This window comes from Halichoerus grypus, chromosome 1 (assembly GCF_964656455.1).
Source record: "Halichoerus grypus chromosome 1, mHalGry1.hap1.1, whole genome shotgun sequence".
NCBI lineage: Eukaryota > Metazoa > Chordata > Mammalia > Carnivora > Phocidae > Halichoerus > Halichoerus grypus.
The window spans coordinates 208145978-208163408 of record NC_135712.1 but is presented as its reverse complement, the minus strand read 5'-3'; the positions used below and the strand labels follow the sequence as shown (position 1 = coordinate 208163408).

General features: G+C 56.2%; 2 protein-coding genes and 1 long non-coding RNA gene across 10 annotated transcripts; 1 reads left to right on the top strand and 2 right to left on the bottom strand.

Moving 5' to 3' along the window:
- The first annotated feature begins 706 nt into the window (after positions 1-706).
- On the top strand, positions 707-1237 carry LOC118533569 (uncharacterized). The gene is made up of 2 exons (XR_004916284.2): positions 707-860; positions 1094-1237. It is a non-coding gene; the product is annotated as an uncharacterized LOC118533569 (long non-coding RNA).
- A 902-nt stretch (positions 1238-2139) lies between these two features.
- ELOF1 (elongation factor 1) lies at positions 2140-7368 on the bottom strand. 7 transcript variants are annotated; one of them, XM_036088898.2, is made up of 4 exons: positions 7242-7368; positions 3352-3485; positions 3120-3190; positions 2140-2809 (listed from the first exon to the last, which is right to left on the bottom strand). In XM_036088898.2, the coding sequence occupies exons 2-4, from the start codon at positions 3465-3467 to the stop codon at positions 2745-2747; spliced, it is 252 nt and encodes an 83-aa protein (XP_035944791.1). In that variant the 5' UTR covers positions 3468-3485; positions 7242-7368; the 3' UTR covers positions 2140-2744. The 7 variants fall into 7 exon arrangements, with proteins under 7 accessions (XP_035944791.1, XP_035944792.1, XP_035944793.1 ...); XM_036088899.2 differs by having other exon boundaries at positions 7203-7339; XM_036088900.2 differs by having other exon boundaries at positions 7238-7338.
- A 5812-nt stretch (positions 7369-13180) lies between these two features.
- On the bottom strand, positions 13181-16844 carry ACP5 (acid phosphatase 5, tartrate resistant). 2 transcript variants are annotated; one of them, XM_036088904.2, is made up of 6 exons: positions 16692-16844; positions 15493-15580; positions 14973-15233; positions 14642-14769; positions 14191-14536; positions 13181-13788 (listed from the first exon to the last, which is right to left on the bottom strand). In XM_036088904.2, the coding sequence occupies exons 3-6, from the start codon at positions 15231-15233 to the stop codon at positions 13516-13518; spliced, it is 1008 nt and encodes a 335-aa protein (XP_035944797.1). In that variant the 5' UTR covers positions 15493-15580; positions 16692-16844; the 3' UTR covers positions 13181-13515. The 2 variants fall into 2 exon arrangements, with proteins under 2 accessions (XP_035944797.1, XP_035944798.1); XM_036088905.2 differs by lacking the exon at positions 16692-16844 and adding an exon at positions 16493-16548.
- Positions 16845-17431: the final 587 nt, after the last annotated feature.

Genomic DNA, 17431 nt, shown 5'->3' with positions numbered 1-17431 from the left:
TGCCTCCTCGGGAAAACAGCACCATATTAGCACTTGGCCTGTGTAACTGGGGTGGGCGGGCCCTGGAAGCCAGGGGAACGAGTCCCCTTTCTGCTGGACCCCCGAGGGCACCCCCCACCCAGGCGCCTGCCCGAGGCTCTGCCCATACCCACTGGCTCCTGCCTGGGCCAGGGGACCTTACCTAGGACTTTGGGGGGGGGGGTGGGAACACCAGGGAGGGGCATGTCAGGGGCAGGGTGGGCCTGGGGGGGGGGCACATGCTGGACCCAGCGGCTGGGCCTAGTGGCCCAGGCTCCCAGCCAGCTCAGCATCTCCCTCCCTCGGCTGTTCACACCCCTTACTGCCCTGGGTGGGTCCCAGAGTCACTCAAACCCAGGCACTCTGCTGGGCCCCTCCAGCCTCAGCATGGCCCCAGAAGGTTCCATCATCCTTCCTGCTCTATCAAGGAAGAATGCAAAGCACAGGTCACCCGGTGCCCAGGCTCAAGGCCGGGTACAGGTGCTGATCGGCCCCAGGCTGTCAGAGCGTCAGGACCTCCGTAACTGCAAGACCGTCCGAGGGCACCATGCAATGTGCAGGTGTTCAGCATCAGCCAGGCTCAGAGGCATTTTTTCCAAAACCACCAAGCAATTCACTCAATTCCGACACAACCTAGAGACAGCATCAGATCCCACAGGGTGAGGGCTCAGTCTCATGAGACTGTCCCTCCACTTGCAGGCCCATTGCCAAGTCCAGGTTGTCACCTGTGCTTCTGATCGACCAGCAATAGATCCGGGATTCCCCCCAACCACCTCCTCAGGTTTGATTCATTTACCAGAGCGGCTCACATCAGAGAAACATTGTATTTTATTAGATTACAGGTTTATTAGAGGCGCCTGGGTGGCTCAGTCGTTAAGCATCTGCCTTCGGCTCAGGTCATGATCCCAGGGTCCTGGGATCGAGCCCCGCATCGGGCTCCTTGCTCGGCAGGGAGCCTGCTTCTCCCTCTGCCTGCCCTGCTCACAAGCTCTCTCATGCTCTCTCTCTCTCGCTCACTCTCTCTCTCAAATAAATAAATAAAATCTTTAAAAAAAAAAAAAAAAAAAGATTACAGGTTTATTAGAAAAGAATTTAAATCAGCAACAGCCAGATGGAAGAGGTGCCCGGGGCCAAAGTGTGGGGACGGGGCACGGAGCTCCCATGCCCTCCCCAGGTGCCCCCCTCTCCCAGCAGCTCCACGGGTTCACCATCCCCGAGCTCATCAAATCGTGTTGAAGTTTTTATACAGCTTAACCTGCAGCCCCCCTTTCTCTTCCTCAGAGGTTGTGGGTGTTACTGAGGGTCCCACTCAGTGATCACGCCGTCTTTTGGTGACCAGCATCAACTCAGTTGTGATCAAAAGGGGCGCCTTTGAGTGACAAAAGACACCATCATTCAGGAAACTGCAAGGGTTTGAGGAACTCTGTGCCAGGAACTAGGGACAAAGGCCACTATTTATTGTATCACACACGTGCATGTGGCCCCACCTCCAGCCTTCAGTGACCCCTCATCACCCCTGGAAAAAGGTCCCTTTCATGGACCCTTCATCTTCTACAGTGTTCTCACTTTCTCCCCAAAGGAAGCCATGAGCTGGTCCCTTAGCCTGGACCCTGGACTCATAGGAAGGCAGACCCTGGGCTATGAAGCCAGGCCTCCTGGGTTCAAGGCCCTGCTCTGCAGCCTTTTGGCTCTGGGACCTCGGGCCAATGACTTCCCATCTCTGGCCCAATTCGTCACTGTGAGCCCGGGGCACCCGCCTCAGAGGAGGGACAGGGTGAGCCTGGAATGTTACTTCCGTTAGGCTGCCCCCCCTCCCGCAGGAAGCCTTCTCTGATTGCCCCGACCAACCCCGCCATCCCACCCCAGGCTCCAGTGGCCCCATTTTGTTGTGCCTGTAAATGCCTGGCCAGACATCTGCGGGTTCACCCATGTTCCTTGGGCCCAGCACTACCCTGGTTTCACCCTGAATGCCTGTTGTGTGGACAAAATGGACATTTTGGACTAACCAAACCCCATCTCCAACGGCCCGCCAGGCCACCTCCGAATGCCTCCGTCTCCCCCTCTCCCTCACTGAGCCCCTGGGCCTGACCCAGAACCCAGGACATCACAGAGAGGCAGGAGTCTGCATCGGCTGCTTTATTTAAGGGCTTGTGGCTGTGACAGATATCCCCGACCCAGCCCCTCCTCCTCTACAAAAGCAACTAAACATGAAAAGGGGCTGTTCTGCCAGGACTCAGCCAAGGGAGCTACAGGACCGTGGCTCTGAACCTCAGGCTACAGGCCTTGGAAGGCAGGGAAGGAGGGAGGGCAGTCCAGTTCAAGTGGGCAAGGTGCTGGTGAGGTGGGTGAGGAGGCTGGAGGGTCCTGAGGCAGCCTCTGCTGGCCTTGTCCTTGCCCAGAATGTCAGGACACTGGCTCCGCGGAGGAGCAAGCAATTTAAAGGCTTTCAGAGCCAAGTGAAGCACTTCAGGCTTCCCCCCCGGGGCGGGGGGGTGGGGGGGGGGCAACAACCCCACCTCACCTCCAGTCCGCTCCCACAAGCACACTGCCACGGCCACGCTTGTGGCCGCACACACTCACACTCACACCCACACCCACTCCATACACGCAGAGGGCTGTGAAGGCCCTGGACCCACACCCTGGACCCTGGAATGTCTCTGGACTGGTAGCCAGCGGGGCAGGCCCACGGCACGCGGCACTGCCAGGGGAGTGGGTCCTCGGCACTGCTACTGATTGGCGGCCTCGCAGGCATCTATCCAGTCGCTGTACACGTCCACTGGTTCTGACAGATCTGGGCCGCTGAGGTCAAGGGCGACTGGTGGCACTGGACCCCTTCCCTGTACACACCTCTCACCGGCGTCAGCCAGGTCCCCGCCCGACACCCTACGTACGCCAGCAGGTGGCACCTCTCTTCCCCTGGGCAGTCACAGCCCTGCACCGTGGCAAACAGCAGGACCAGAGGAGCAGAAATTGGGGGCCAGTCCCCCTGCTCCTGGCCAGGTGCCCCAGGGCAGCCCACCCGGGGCAGGGGAGCCCTAACTGCCCCCAGCCCTCCCCTTCCCACCCCACCTTCCGGAAAAAGCCCGGCTTCCCAAGGATACATGTGATGGGTGTCTGGAATTCCTCTAGGCACACGGTACAAGAGATGACTCCGGTGTTGCGCGCACGATCCCTGAAACAGGAGGAGGTGGGGGGACTGGTGAGTAAAGGAGCCTGTGTCTCTGGGTGAGGATCCCCCTACCTGGGAAGGCTGGGGCAGAAAGGAGGATGGTGGGAGCAGGGAAGCTGCCTCCCGACTTTGGGAGGAGAGAGGAGGCCCTGTCCCCCACTCACATTTTTACGTCACAAGACTTCTCGTGGTTGCAGAATGGGCAGGTGAACTGGGTCTCTAGGGTGCCGGTCATCTTCTTTTTGGGGGGTGGCTTCCGTTTCGACTTTCTGCGCCCCATGTCTGTAGGAGGACAAACCTGGGGGGGGCAGAAGTCAGCAACTCAAGGGGACCCACAGAGCCCTCCGGCTTGACGCTCTGGGAAGCAGGCTGGGAAGAAGGCGGGGCTGGCACCTCAGGCTCGGCCCCTGAAGGAGGAGACTCCCAGGCCCCAGGCGGGCGGACAATCCAGGCCCACTCCGGGCAGCGGGGATGGCAGCACGCTCTGGCATCAGGTAACCTGAGCTCTAATCCTGGCCCTCCACTTACTGGGTGACCCCAGGCTGGTGACTTAAACTCTCTGTGCCTCGGTTTCCTATTAGTAAAACAGAGATGAAGCTGCTATTTCAGAGGGGTCTCGTGGGGCTGCCACGCCACATGGTTAAATAAAGTGCGGAGCACAGGACCCGGCCCGTCCATCATCGGCACCCACACAGGATGCCCCTGTTCCTGATGAGGATGATACGAGAGACTCTGACAGACCCAGCTGCACAGGGCTGGGCAGGGCCTAAGTGCTCAGAAGCCGGTGATTTTAGGGGCAGCTGCTCCTCTTGTCAAAGGGCATGCAAGCGGCACCCAGGAGCAATGACACTCAAGGAATTTGACAGACCCTCCGGATGAGCCTCCTGGGCTGCCTCTCCACAAATAAAGAGCTGTTGGGCAGAGAAGAGGGGACAAGCATCTCCAGTAGAGAAACGCCACATACCAAGCCTGAGGACAGGTGTCTGAGGGCCCCGGCCAGCATTTGGGGACCGTACAGGCAGGGGTGTGGGGCAGGCTAAGGAAGGAGCAGGGATGGTGGGAGGGGTTTGGATGGATCCTGGGGGCAGTGGGGAGAGGAAGGATGAAATCTCTGCCTTTCTAAGGCATCGAGGAGAACAGGTCAGAGGTCTGGATGCACATGAAGTCAGAACCAGGACCTGGAGGGATGGCAGTGGCCAAGAGACTGCGACAAATCAGTGGAGTGAGTGTGGCGAGAGAAGCAGGGGTCCAGGATGACTCCTAAGGTGGTGGGGGATGGAGAGGCTGGACGGGGGAGAAGGTGGCATCATTCTCTGATGTCTAATGCACAGGAAGAACAAGATGTTGGGGAAATGATGGGGTCAAGTACCAGAGGGACATCTTGGAAGCAGGGGCGACAACTGAGCATATCTCCCATGCCAGGCACTGTGCTCAGGGCTCAATGATCACCAGACCTGGGAATGCCTTCCCAAGGCACTTTCCCCTCTCGCCGCTCCCCCTCTCCCCCACCTGTGTGGCTTTAGCATCATCCTGCCCTGACATGGGAGGCCAGCAGCCTGCCACAATAAACACCAGAATTTCACTCATATTTCGCAATCGGTCTCTATATACCATCCTCACTCTTAACTTAGGGTGTTCCCAATTCTCTGAGTAAACAGAAGTAGTCCATAGAGAACATCCACAAGCCCCCAGGACCCCCCATTCTGCCTTCCCTCCTTTGCTATGGAAGAATGTCCATGCTCCCCTGGGTCCCAACAACACATTTTCTCTTTCCACTAGATCCACTAGATCATTAACAAACACAGTTATTAAATACATCCTTAAAAACCACCACCTTGTGGGGCGCCTGGGTGTCTCAGTGGGTTGAGCATCTAACTCTTGATTTCAGCTCAGGTTATGATCTCAGGGTCATGGGATCGAGTCCTGTGCAGGACTCCGCGCCGCGCTCAGCACAGAGTCGGCTTGGGATTCTCTCCCTCTCTCCCTCTGTCCCTCCTACCACTCAAGGCCTGGGGCTCTCTTTCTAAACAAAAACACAAAACCACCTTTTCATTCTGTGGGCTTTTCTAGTAGAGCTGTCTGCACTCACTGCTTGCATTCATTTCCTCCCATTCTCCCTCTACCTCCCCACCATTCTGCTCACCCGCCCCCAGGGCACTGGACACACTGGTCCCTCCTCCCACCCTTCCCATGCAGCTCTCAGGACCCCGTACTCTGTCCCAGCCTCACTGGTGGTGCCTTTCAGCTTCTGCTGTTGCTGCTGCCCCCAGCCCCAGCCCCGAAGTCTCTTAATGGTACATGAGCCCACAAGCTCAATCTTTGGGCTCCATTTCATTTACACTCACCTCCATGGAGATCTCACCCTGCCTCAGGGCTTCAAATGCCTCCTCCATACTGATGCCTCCCGATTTCACCATCCTCAGTGTCTCCTCTCAACTACAGACTGGCTCGTTTTACTGCCTCGGCTACACCTTCACCTGATGTTAACACACGTTTAAACATAACCCATCTCAAACCAAGCTGCTGACACCTCAAGAGGCTTTTCCGGCCTTCCCCATCTCAGCAGATAACAAATCCATCTATCCAAAAACCTTGGACTCACCCTAGATTCCTTTCTCTCCCTCTCACACCCCTTATCTGATCCTGATCCTGCTGCCCTCCCTCTAAAAGACATCCAGAATCTGCCCACTTCTTGCCAAGACCATGGTCTGAGTCCAGGAGTCCTGGTCATGCTCACACAGCCTCCTCATTGGTCTCCCTGCATCTCCTTCCCCGCCCACCTCCCTCCAAATGTAAATTCTATGGTGGCAGGGATTTGTCTTTTCTTTGGATCCCGAGCCTAGAACTGCTGGTGGCCCAGAGCTGGCGTGCAACAAATGTTTACCAAATGAATGAATGAACCAATGCCAGGCCCTTCGCTAACCACAGTAATGCTGCAATCAAGGCAGGCCAAGTGTCTGCTCCGGTGGAACCTCTATTCTAGTAGAAGCAGACAGACCCTCAACAACTAAATAAGAGAAACAATTTCAATTATCAGTAAGTGCTGTGAGATTAATCAATCAGGGCCAAGTGAATACTTCCGGAGTGGGGCTACTTCAGATAAGAGTGGGGTGGGAAGGACCCTCTGGGTAAAAGTCATTTAAGCGGAGGCCTGAATGATGAGAGAAAGCAACCACGTGAAATAGTCCAGCTGACGGAACAGCAACTGCAAAGGCTCTGAGGCAGAAGCAGCTTTTTTTTTCCAGAAAGAGAAAGATTGGTACAGCTGAAGCTCAGTGAGCAATGGGGAGAAAGAGTACGGATGGGGCAGCAGAGGAAAGCAGCCAGACCCCAAAGGAGTGGCCAGTTCTACAGCCCATGGTCTCACCTGCTCAGGGCAGTGTTTTGTTTCCCCAAAGCCTGGCCCTGGGTACCACCTGTAACAGAATCACCTGGGTGGGGGGTGGTGCTCAAAAAAATGCAGATTTCTGAACCTCATCTAAGACCTGCCCCCAGTGGAACGGGGTGGGAGGCACGATTTGCCCACTGCTGAATCCCCAGCTCGGGTAGAGCCTGGTATGCATTAAGCGCTCAATAAATACTTGCTGAATGAATAAGTAAGTCTCTTGAATCAGAAGGTACGGATGGGCCCCAGAATCTCATTTTACCCGGCGTCTGCTGCATCCCCAACCCCACAGCAGAAAAGGGGTCTGGCCTGTACACAAAGCTCCGGGGGCCTCAGCCACTCCTGTGGCGACCTAAGTCCAAGCGCGCCAACGGGGCCCGGAAAAGGGATCGGTCCCCAACCCTGCCGTGACTCACGCGGCGGCGAGTGAGCGGTCCCTCCAAGCTCACCGAGGTTTCGGCGACGCCTCCCGCCGGCCGCCCGTGGGAGCCGGGCCACCGAGCAGCCGCGCTTAGCGGGCTGGGGTCCTGGGGAGCCAAGCTCCCCGGCAGGCCACCCCCCAAACCCGGGGTCCTCGACGCCTCCTCCTGGACCCCGTGAGCGCCTCCAAGTAGAAGATCGCCCACTCACGCCAAGCCCCAACGCCCGCCGGCGCGAACCGTCACCTACACTCTTCCCCTCGTTGCGACGGCCTCGTTCACCCGGGAGACAGTGGCTTCCGTCTTCCGCCGGAAGCGGAAACCCCTCTCCTCTTCTCACCCGAGGCCGGGACCGCCCCGCGAGCAGGCCCCGCCTCCTCCAGTGCACCCGCGTACTCGCGTACCGGGCCGGGAGGCGGGGTCGTAGTGCGCCTGCGCGAGGGCGCGTGCGCTTTGGACTGTGGTAGTGCACACCCCGCTTCTGATGCGCTCCCGTGAGTGGCGGTTACCGCGTTTCGGGAGCCGTGGTGGCTGGGAGTTTCCAGCATTGGAAAGGCTGACTTGCCCTTGGCCGCAGCATCTTCACTTGTCTTTTCTCCCAGTTCAAGCCCCACCCCCTCGCAGCCCACCTGGATCTCTCCAGCTGCGGACACATTCAAATATCTCAGTGCTAAGGAATTGCAAATACCAGTACGGCTGAATCGGTGATGGGGGAGCTTGTCGGACTCTCTTCTCAAACTTCAATAAGAGCCTGCGGATCTTCTTAAAGTTCAGGTCTGATTCATTAGGTCAGGTGTGCGGTCTAAAAGTCTGCATTTCCCGGTGACGTCCATGCTGCTGGTCCGCGGACCACCCTGAGTGCTGAAGTTATAATAGAAAAGGTTGAATAGGCATACACGGACCAGATCAGGTGGAGTTTTGTGGGCCATGTTAGGGACTGTTTTTGGAGCTGGGGGAGGAAGGAATAAGGCTCTACGAATCCCACAATTTAGGGAAGAGGCTGGACATAAACATAAAGGATCAATTACTACACTCTTCAGTGCAGCAGAGGAGTATGTGTGGATCTCAGAGCATATGATGGTGGAGGGGGCTGCCAAACTAGTCTGAGAGGTTAGGGAAGGCTTCTCTGGGAGGCTGACGCTGAGGTTGAAATCGAAGACTGAGCAGGAGTTACACAGAGATAGCACCTACAGAACTTCTGATGGAGTGAAGGAGAGAAAGGGATCAAAGACAATTCCCACTGTCTGGAGCCCCTGGGTGCTGCCTCTCAGAGAGATGATTTGGAGGAGAAATCACGGGTTGTGTTCTAGCCATGATTTTTGAGACAAGCAAAGAGAGGTATGGGGCAGGCCATTGGAAGTGGAGTCTGGGGTTCAGATTGAAGGATCTGGATGTGATTTTGAGAGTCATTCACCTATGGGGGTTATCTGAAGCCTTGGAGCCAGAGGAAGTCACCTCGTTTCAGGGTGTGGGGGTAAAGTATAGCAAAAGAAGAGGACTAAGAAGGAGGCCAGGGCACCCCATCCTTAGATGTTAGGAGAAGGAGTCAGCAAGAGACTGAGCGCACTGGTGAGGTAGGGAGGAGAGAGAGGCGAGTGTCCTTTCCCAGAAGCCTCCAGAAGAAGGTATTTCAAGAGAGGGAGAGTGGTCAGCTATGTCACATGTGGTTGCAAGAGAATTAACTCCGTTGACTCTGCAAGTGTTTGGTCACTGGTGACCTTGATAAGAGCTGTTTCATGAGAGTGTTCAGGAAAATAATTTATAATGACATGTATTTTAAGTTGAGCTATCTTCAAGGTATCCCCTAGGGGGCAGTGTTACCCTTGGAACTGACTAGGGGACCCTTTCAGTGCTGATGCAAACTTGTACACACACAGGATGGGATCATACTATATATTACCTTGCAACTTGCTATTTACACTGAATAGTCAAAACACATACGAGTAGCAAAAAAAAAAAAAAAAACCACATACAAGTAGCTTTTGTTTTTAGTAGCTACACAATTCATATTGCAACTTGGCCATAGGATATGGACAATCCTATATTTGCTCGTGATTGCCACGTTTGTTTGTTTCTTTTCTTTCTCATTCTATTTTTTTCTATTTCTCTCTCTCTCACTTCCTTCCTTCCTTCCTTCCTTCCTTCCTTCCCAGCTTTATTGAGATATAAGTGACAGACAATAAATCACTTGTAAACTATGAAATTTCGTGTTTTGACCTATGTGTACACCCATGAAACCCTCACATCAGTTAAGATAGTGAATGTATCTATCACTCCCAAAAAGTTTCCTTTTTTTTTTTAAAGATTTTATTTATTTATTTGAGAGAGAGAGAATGAGAGAGAGCACATGAGAGGGGTTAGGGTCAGAGGGAGAAGCAGACTCCCCGCCGAGCAGGGAGCCCGATGCGGGACTCGATCCAGGGACTCCAGGATCATGACCTGAGCCGAAGGCAGTCGCTCAACCAACTGAGCCACCCAGGCGCCCCAAGTTTCCTTTTTTTTAAAAGATTTTATTTATTTATTTGAGAGAGACAGAGCATGAGCAGGGGGAGGTGCAGAGAGAGAGAGCAAGAGGAAGAAGCAGACTCCCCGCTGAGCAGGGAGCCTGACGTGGAGCTCGAACCCAGGACCCTGAGATCTTGACCTGAACCCTGAGATCGTGACCTGAACTGAAAGCAGACGCTTATCCGACTGAGCCACTTAGGTGCCGCAGCCCCCTGAAAAGTTTCTTCACGTTTCGTTGTCGTCAGTTCCTGCCCCTGCCCCTGCCCCTAGCCCCTGGCACCAACTGATCTGTTTTCAGTTCCTATAGCTTTGTAGTTTTCAGAAAGTCCTATGAAGAGAATCATACATTGTGTATAGTCTTTTGAGTTTATCTTCTTTTGTTCAGCTTACTCGGTTTGAGACTTGTGCATGTTGTGTCTATCATTAGTTTACTTCATTTTATCACTGAATTGCATTCCATTGTGTGGACGGATCACACTTTGTTTATCCTTGCACCTGTTGATGGACATGTGGGTTGTTTCCGGTTTGGGGCAGTTATGAGTAGAGCTAGTCTGAACCATCTCATTCAGATCTTTGTGTGGATGTTCGTTTTCATCTCCTATGGTGTTTTATTTCTATACTAAAAATATGTGATCCCTCTGGGTTTTAATTTTTGTCAATGGTCTGAAGTAGGGCTCAGGCTCTGTCTTCTGGGAAAATTAACAAGGCAAATAACACCTTTCCGTGAAATTACAGCGCTGCCTTCAACCTGCATCACATTCTCATGTGTTCTTGAATTTGTTTCTGGATTTCCTCTGGATGTTTTCTCTGAGCTCGTGTCCTGTTGTTTTGATGACAGTACATTCTGTAAGGCGGGTCTCTCACCTTATTATTTATGATTCTTGGCCTGCGAGGTTGTTGAGGGTGGGGCCTGACCTCCGGGACAAGCTGCTGACCCGGCACCTGGGGTGAGGAGTGGAGTGGAGTGCGGGAGATGAGAATATCCATGATGGTTGGATCACTAGAGGTTGCCTGGGGAGAGTGAGAGGAGATGAGAGCCTGTGAGTGGCCTTGAGGAGGTCTGCCATCTTGTTCTGGGATGTTTAGAAGGCATCTTTCTTTTTTTTTTTTTTTTAAGATTATTTATTTATTTATTTATTTGACAGAGAGAGAGAGAGACAGTGAGAGGGAACACAAGCAGGGGGAGTGGGAGAGGGAGAAGCAGGCTTCCCACGGAGCAGAGAGCCTGATGCGGGGCTGGATCCCAGGACCCTGGGATCATGACCTGAGCTGAAGGCAGATGCTTAACGACTGAGCCACCCAGGCGCCCCTAAAAGGCATCTTTCTAACAGGGGCTGCGTGCTAGCTAGCACTGTCCCCTGAGCTGGACGGAAGCCTTCCGAGGGCGAGTGTCTGCCCTGCCTTCTTCTTTTTGGCTCTCCTTGGGTCCGCAGCTGCCTGGCACAAGCCTTGGTCATTGTGGAGAAGGGGGCCTGGCTGACAGTCCGGCTCCCTGCCCCTCATTCCCTGTGTCAGCTTGGATGTGTCACTTCTCCTTTCCACGTGCTGGGCCCTGTGAACAGGGACATTGGGCTAATTCCACGTTCTGGGCCCTGTGAACAGGGACATTGGGCTGACTTCTGATTCAGCTCCCTGCCTGCCTGGAGCCTCTGAGTCAGTGGGAAGAGGCTGGGTAGCTGTGAACCGCCTTGGCTGTTGTGGTTAAGATAAAGGGTCTGCCACTTCCTTGGCATGACCTTGGGCACATCGCTTAATCTGTCGAGCTTCTCGAAAGTCCTCAGAGAAGCAAGGATGATTCTGGCCCTTGCCTCATGGGTCAGGATTAGATGTGATGGTGTTTTTTTTGGCATAGAGCTTGGCTGATAGTCATGCCAGGCAGGTAAACATCAGCTGGAAGGAACCCAGGGCTGGCATTTTTGGTAAGAAAGCTTTGCTTCCTGTTCACAGGAACCTGGGTATCTGTAACAAATGCAACAAGATCAACTTCTATCAAGTAGCAAATGGAAGGTGCCCCTTCCAGCCAGTTCCTCTCCCTGGAAGTAACTCAGTTGCATTTTGTCCAAGTTGTTACTTCATTTCACTCAGTGGGGCTGACTTCACTCAGTTGGAGGCACACAAGTGAGTCCCTGCCCTGTGGCAGCTGAAGTGACAGTTGAGGGCGGGCCAAGGGAGCAGTTTCTGTGACTTGCCTCTCCCTGGCTGGCTCAGGCAGTGTGTGGGTGGGTGTTACTCAACTCTCCCCCTAGGGGAACTGGGCTTCTCTGCAGCTTTCGACTCAGGATGCACATTCTGCTTTCAACATTTATTGTAAGAAACGGGCCCTGCCATAATTCTGCTTCTGAAAGTTTTCCTATGTACCTACTTGCACAGATGTACAAAAGCACATGGGTCCAGGGGTATCCACTGGAGGTGTGTGTGTGTTTAAAGATTTTGTTTATTTATTTGAGAGAAAGAGATTGAGAGAACGAGTGGGAGGAGGGGCAGAGGGAGAAGCAGACTCCCTGCAGAGCAGGGAGCCCAATGTGGAACTCCATCCCAGGACCCCAAGACCATGATCTGAGCCGAAGGCAGACACTTAACTGACTGAGCCACCCAGGCGCCCTAAAGCTCTGTTCAGGGAACACATAAGAGGGAAGGATTGGAAAAGATTTCAGCGGGCCCCAGCCAGCAGCCAGGGACATACGGTGGAAGCTCCATGGCTGTCATAAAGAATTGCAGTCCTACTTGTGGGAATGTATCCAATTTATCCTACAGATGTATCTGTACAGGTAGGAAATGAACGCATAGAGCTATTTACTGCAGCAGTGTTTGAGGATAGCAAAATTATTGGAAGCAATTCAGACAACCCTCGGTAGATGGCTGGCTAGTTAGATAGACAGTGGGATCAGGCGGGGCCTCTGTAGCTGTAGAAAGAGCCAGAAGCTCCCCCCGAGAGCTGATGGGCAGATCTCCAGGTATAACACAGCAACAGCCAAGTGCAAAGTGAACCTTTGGGGCTGTGGGAAATGCTTTTATCTTGATGGTAGTGGTGGGTTTGTGGCTGGGTGACTGTCAAAACTCAGCGAACTGCACCCTTTAAATGTGTCAATGACACGTCCATACGGTTGGTTTGAAAACAACAGATAAGCAAGGTGCAGATCCGTGGGAGAGGGGAGAAAACAAGTTCACGCATGCTCTTATTTGAATAGAGAAACCCTGGAAGGAAACAAGGCATTTACAAAAAGTTATTTCCTTCCAGGAGAGGGGGACAGATCAGGGAGGGAAGGAGATATTTCACTTTTCTATAAACCTTAGATTTTCAACCCACATGACTGCATTGCCAATTCCATATGGAGATGAACAAAAAGGAGTGTTCTGTATGGACAGTTGTGTTGTGGTTAGCAGAAAGAGCATGCACCGAACTGTGTGGTGTATATCATGTTGTGTAAGAAAGGGGGGGCATCGATTGTGGCAGGAAAGAAAATGAGGGGCAGCAGGTGCCCCTGGGGAGCTGTGCGTGCAGGAGGAAGGCTTGATTGGAGTGGTAACCCTTCTTTCTGTTTGGTCTTTCCTTACAATCGCATCCATGCCTGAGGCCAGGTGAGAGATGGAGGCTTAGAGCAGCGAGTGGGAGAGACCCGACCCTCTGGGACCCAGTGATGGGACATGCCAGCAAAGGGAGTTTCGAAAGAGACACTCAGCTCATGCGTTCAGCCTCTGCAACTATTCTTTTATTGAATATTCGGCAGTGACAGAAAGATGCTTGATTCAGGAGAAGGCTTTCCCTCCCTGCCCCCCATTGCCTGGAACTCAGGTTGGACAAGCCCGGCTACTGGGCACAGCACTCCGGCTGGTACACGTGTCCCTGTGTCTTTCACATACGTGAGCATCCTTGTCACAAGGGCCACCTGGAACCACAGCTCCTCATCTGTGGTTCTCCCTCTGCTTGCTGCGGCCCCGGCGGGCCCTTGAGAAAGCCTGCCCATGGGCACGGGTCCCAGCAGGGCCCACCCACCCCCTGGCAGGGAGGCCCCTCTGCCTCAGGCCTTAGACTGGTGTACTCGAGGGTGCTCGGGCCTGGCTCGCCTTGGCAGTCTGGTCTTGAAGAGGGACTTGCCCGAGGCTTCGATGTAAGTGATGCTCATCTCTTTGGGGCTGATCTCCACGTAGGCAAAGCCACCCAGCGAGTCCTCGGCCCCGTAGTGGAAGCGCAGGTAGCCGTTGGGAACCTTGCGCAGATGCTTTTTCGAAGGGTCCATGAAGTTTCCGGCCCCGCTCAGCACGTAGCCCACGCCATTCTCATCCTGAAGGTACTGTGCACGGAGGGCGCTGGGTCAGTGGGGGCCCCAGCCCCTCCGTGGGGCTGACCACCGGCTTTGTGCCCGCCTGTCTGGAGTCCGGGGCCAGGTCTGTCCCTGACCACAGAGTCATCTTGGGCAAGGACCAGACCCCCTCGGGGCCTCAGTTTCCTTGCCTGTAGCAATGTATCCATCCTACTTCACAGCCTGAGAACTGAGTAAGCAATTGGCCCCTGGTAGCTAGTATGCTGACTTTTAGGAAACTTTGGGCTGTTTTCCTGGTTAGACAGCATACAGCTTAAGGGACACTTGGGAGATCTCCCCCCCGCCCCCCACGCCCCAAGCAGCAGGAGGATCCCCATGCGGCACCGTTGGCTGGGCTGGGGACCGCCCTCCCCTCCCCCGCAGACCCCTCACCTGCAGGTTGTGGTCATGGCCACACAGGTAGGCGGTGACCTTGTACGTGGCCAGAAGTGGCATCAGTTGCTTGACCAGGCAGCGGGTGGGCCCGTGCTCGGCGATGGACCACACGGGGTAGTGGCCGGCCACCAGCACGTAGTCCTCCTTGGCGGCCGCCAGCTGCTTCTTGAGCCAGGCCAGCTGTGTGCGGGCCAGCGCCGGGTCACGGGGCCTTTCGGGCTGCTGGCTCAGGAAGTCATCTGAGTTACCGCACAGCGTCACCGTGTCCAGCATGAAGATGGCCACGGACACGTTGGACCGCGGGACTTTGAAGCGCAGACGGTAGTAAGGGCTGGGGAAGTTCCTGTGGGGGAGACGGAGGCAGATGAGCCCCAGGTTCGGCTCAGGCCCCGGGGGGCCTCTCTGTCCCCCTGGGTGAGGCGTGGCAGAGGGCGTGGGGCAGGCTCACCAACGCTGAGAGATCCTGGAGTAGGCTATCTGTGCCGAGACGTTCCCCAGGTGGTCGTGGTTGCCAGCCAGGACGTACCAGGGCACGTTGCGGAGGGAGGAGGCAGAGAACACATCCTCGAAGGTCTCCTGCGGCACACAGAAGGGACACGGCCCCCCCAGCCCCAGGGTCAAGCAGCTACCCTGATGCTCCCACCAAGTCCAGGGGTCCAGGGCCAAGGGAGACAAGGAGTGCTCTAGGTACCCACAAGTGTCAGCTTTCCTCTGCCCTCTCCAGAGTCCAAAGGTCCAATGGCTTCTCCACACGTGTCCCCCACCCCACTGCCACATACCCGAAACCTCTTGTCATTGGCATCCTGCACGCCAGTAAAGTAGAAATTGTCCCCCAGGGACAGGATGAAGTCCGCGCCAAGGATCTGCACGGTCCTGGCAATCTCCTTGGCATTGGCCGTCTCCCGGGCGGTGTAGAACGGGGCATTGGGGACTCCTCCCCAGTCACCCAGAGCCACAAAGCGCAGGACGGGGTTGGCTCCGTCAGCCAGGGGGAGCACTAGCAAGGCTTGAAGGATGAGCAGCACAGTGTGTGTGTCCATCTGGGAGGGGGAGAGACAGGAGCTGGAGGGCCCGGGGCTGAGGCATGGTTAGCGGGCCCTTGAGACCCCTGCCCTGAGAGAGGGGGAGACAGCCCCCTACAGGGCTGGCCCAGGGGGAAGCCCTGGGTGGGGCCCTCGTTCCCAGGACTTCAGGGCAGGAGCCGGCTGGGAGGGTCAGAGGGTAGGTGGGGTCCAGGGGCAGGGAAGGGTGGCAGTGCAGGCCCCTTCTGGCCGCCCTCATCCCACACCCAGCACTCACCCTGGGGGAGGCACAAGCCAGTCAGCCAGGGGCTCAGAGAGGCAGGTTAGCTCCTGGGCAGAACTGGCGGTCACTGAGCCTTTATTCCCTGGGGCGGAAATGGATCATTAGTGAGGATGATGCAGTTTCTCCGCAAACTGTTCCAGAAGCCCTCCCCTTGGGTCATGTGAGCTTTGGAGTTCCCCAGTGCTGGACACGGGATTCGGGTGGGGGTCTGGCCCCCGAGTGAGTGCAGCCGTGCCCTCCCTCGCAGCCTGTGCTTGTCCACATGAGCTTGTTTGTGTCGTGGGCCCCAGGCACCCCGTTATCTGTGTGTGCCGTGTCTGTCGCTGTATCTGTGGGCCCCAGCCAGACACATCTTGTGTGTCCATGCGCTCCCAGGACGTGTTTGTCCGCCTGTGTCTGGGTGTGTCTGCACTGTTTCCGGTGTGTAGCCAAGCGTGCCTGCCTGGGTCACATGTCTGTTGTGTGCCCCGGAGTCCTTTGTCCCTGTAGATGCACACACGGAGCCTGGCAAGGCCCGCGTGGCGTGTCGGTGACATTTGCCCTGGGTTCTACAGTGGAACTGTGTGGGATATCGATTTGTGTCCCTGAGTTGTGGCCTGAGTCCTGTTGTGGGTCTGTGTTGTGTCTCACGTGAGTTGTGTGTTTGACAACATCCGGGTTTGAGTCCCAGGGTCACCTTCCTCCCCCAAACACCAGGGTCTCCCTTTTCCAGGAAGTCCTGCCCACACCTTCCCCTCCTCCCCACCCCCCATTCCCCACAGGAGGAACCCAGGCGAGGGCAGCTGGTGACACCCACGTGACCACTGATTTTTTACCCTCAGGCTGCCTGCAGGCCTCCCAGTGCCGGCTGCCCCTGAGAGTAGGTAGGCAGGTGGGCGCTTGGGCAGTGGGCAGTGGGCACCCCCCCCCCCCGCCCCCCGCACTGGTGCCCTGTCGGATCTGCCCCTGTCCCTGCCGCCCGCCCTGACTCCACACTCGTCCCCTGCACACTCACGACGGGCCGATGGGGGGGCCCTCTTTCAACGCGGAGGCTCAGCGAAGTGAGGGGACCTGCCCTGGGTCACCCAGCACAGGCTGGCTGTTTGTGCCTCCCGCCCCCGCAGCCCGGACAAACAGGAAGTGGGCCACCCCGGCAGGCGGAGCCCCCTCCCCCGGGGCCCCCGCGGCGTTCACACCCGCCGGACGGGTCTCACCTGCCGTCGGCGGGGCAGGCGGCGTCGCGGGGGGGGGCCGGCGGCAGGAGCGCGGGGCGCTCGCGGTGGCGGGGGGCTCGGCTTGCAGGAGGCCGCGGCCTTCCTGCCCGGTCCGCGGGCCCGGGGCCGGCCCAGGTGATCCCCGGCGGGGAGGGCGGGCGCCTCGGCCTCCCGGGGCCCCGGCCGCCGCGCCCCTGAATCCGGCTGGGCCGCTGAGCGCCGCCACGCCTCCGGGGCGCGGGCGGCACGTCTGTAAAATGGGGTTCAGCACCCGAGGGGGCGGCCCCGGCCCGCCGATTGGGCTGCAGCTCAGGCCGGCGACCGGGCTCAGAGACCGGAGTTCCTCCCTCTGCCCCACGCAGGCCGAGTCTCCCCCTTCCTTCACACCTGGGACACCCACAGCCCGCGATGGCTGGGTAGGGCCTCACCCTGGGCCGGGCCACCCTCTAGTGAGGAAGTATGTCGTCTTCAACCTCAGCTTCCTGGTCTTTAAAATGGGTGTGAGGGCAGAAAAGTCAAATCTTCCCTAGAAAGAATTCCAAATAAGTGGAAAGGCCCCTCCAGGAGCTGGAACTCAACCCTTACTGCCTCCTTTTGAGTGTGGACTGGACTCAAAGGAGTAAGTGACTTTCATCCAAAGAATAAAGTATGGAAAAACAAAAGACAGGAACCGTCCAGGGGAGACACCTGGCAGACACCGCCTTAACCAAATGGTCCAGGCTAACATCCCTGGGGATAAG

Bases quoted from the DNA above. Each gene is read 5' to 3' on its own strand.
- ACP5 (XM_036088904.2), bottom strand. From the start codon at position 15,233: ATGGACACACACACTGTGCTGCTCATCCTTCAAGCCTTGCTAGTGCTC. The intron at 14,770-14,972 runs GTATGTGGCAGT...TGTGTGCCGCAG, and splicing joins CCAATGACAAGAGGTTTCGG to GAGACCTTCGAGGATGTGTT. The intron at 13,789-14,190 runs GTGAGGGGTCTG...CTCCGTGCACAG, and splicing joins GCCATGACCACAACCTGCAG to TACCTTCAGGATGAGAATGG.
- ELOF1 (XM_036088891.2), bottom strand. From the start codon at position 5,604: ATGGTGAAATCGGGAGGCATCAGTATGGAGGAGGCATTTGAAGCCCTG. The intron at 3,486-5,532 runs GTGAGTGTAAAT...TGCCCCCCCCAG, and splicing joins AGGGTGAGATCTCCATGGAG to GTTTGTCCTCCTACAGACAT. The intron at 2,810-3,119 runs GTATCCTTGGGA...TCAGCGGCCCAG, and splicing joins ATTCCAGACACCCATCACAT to ATCTGTCAGAACCAGTGGAC.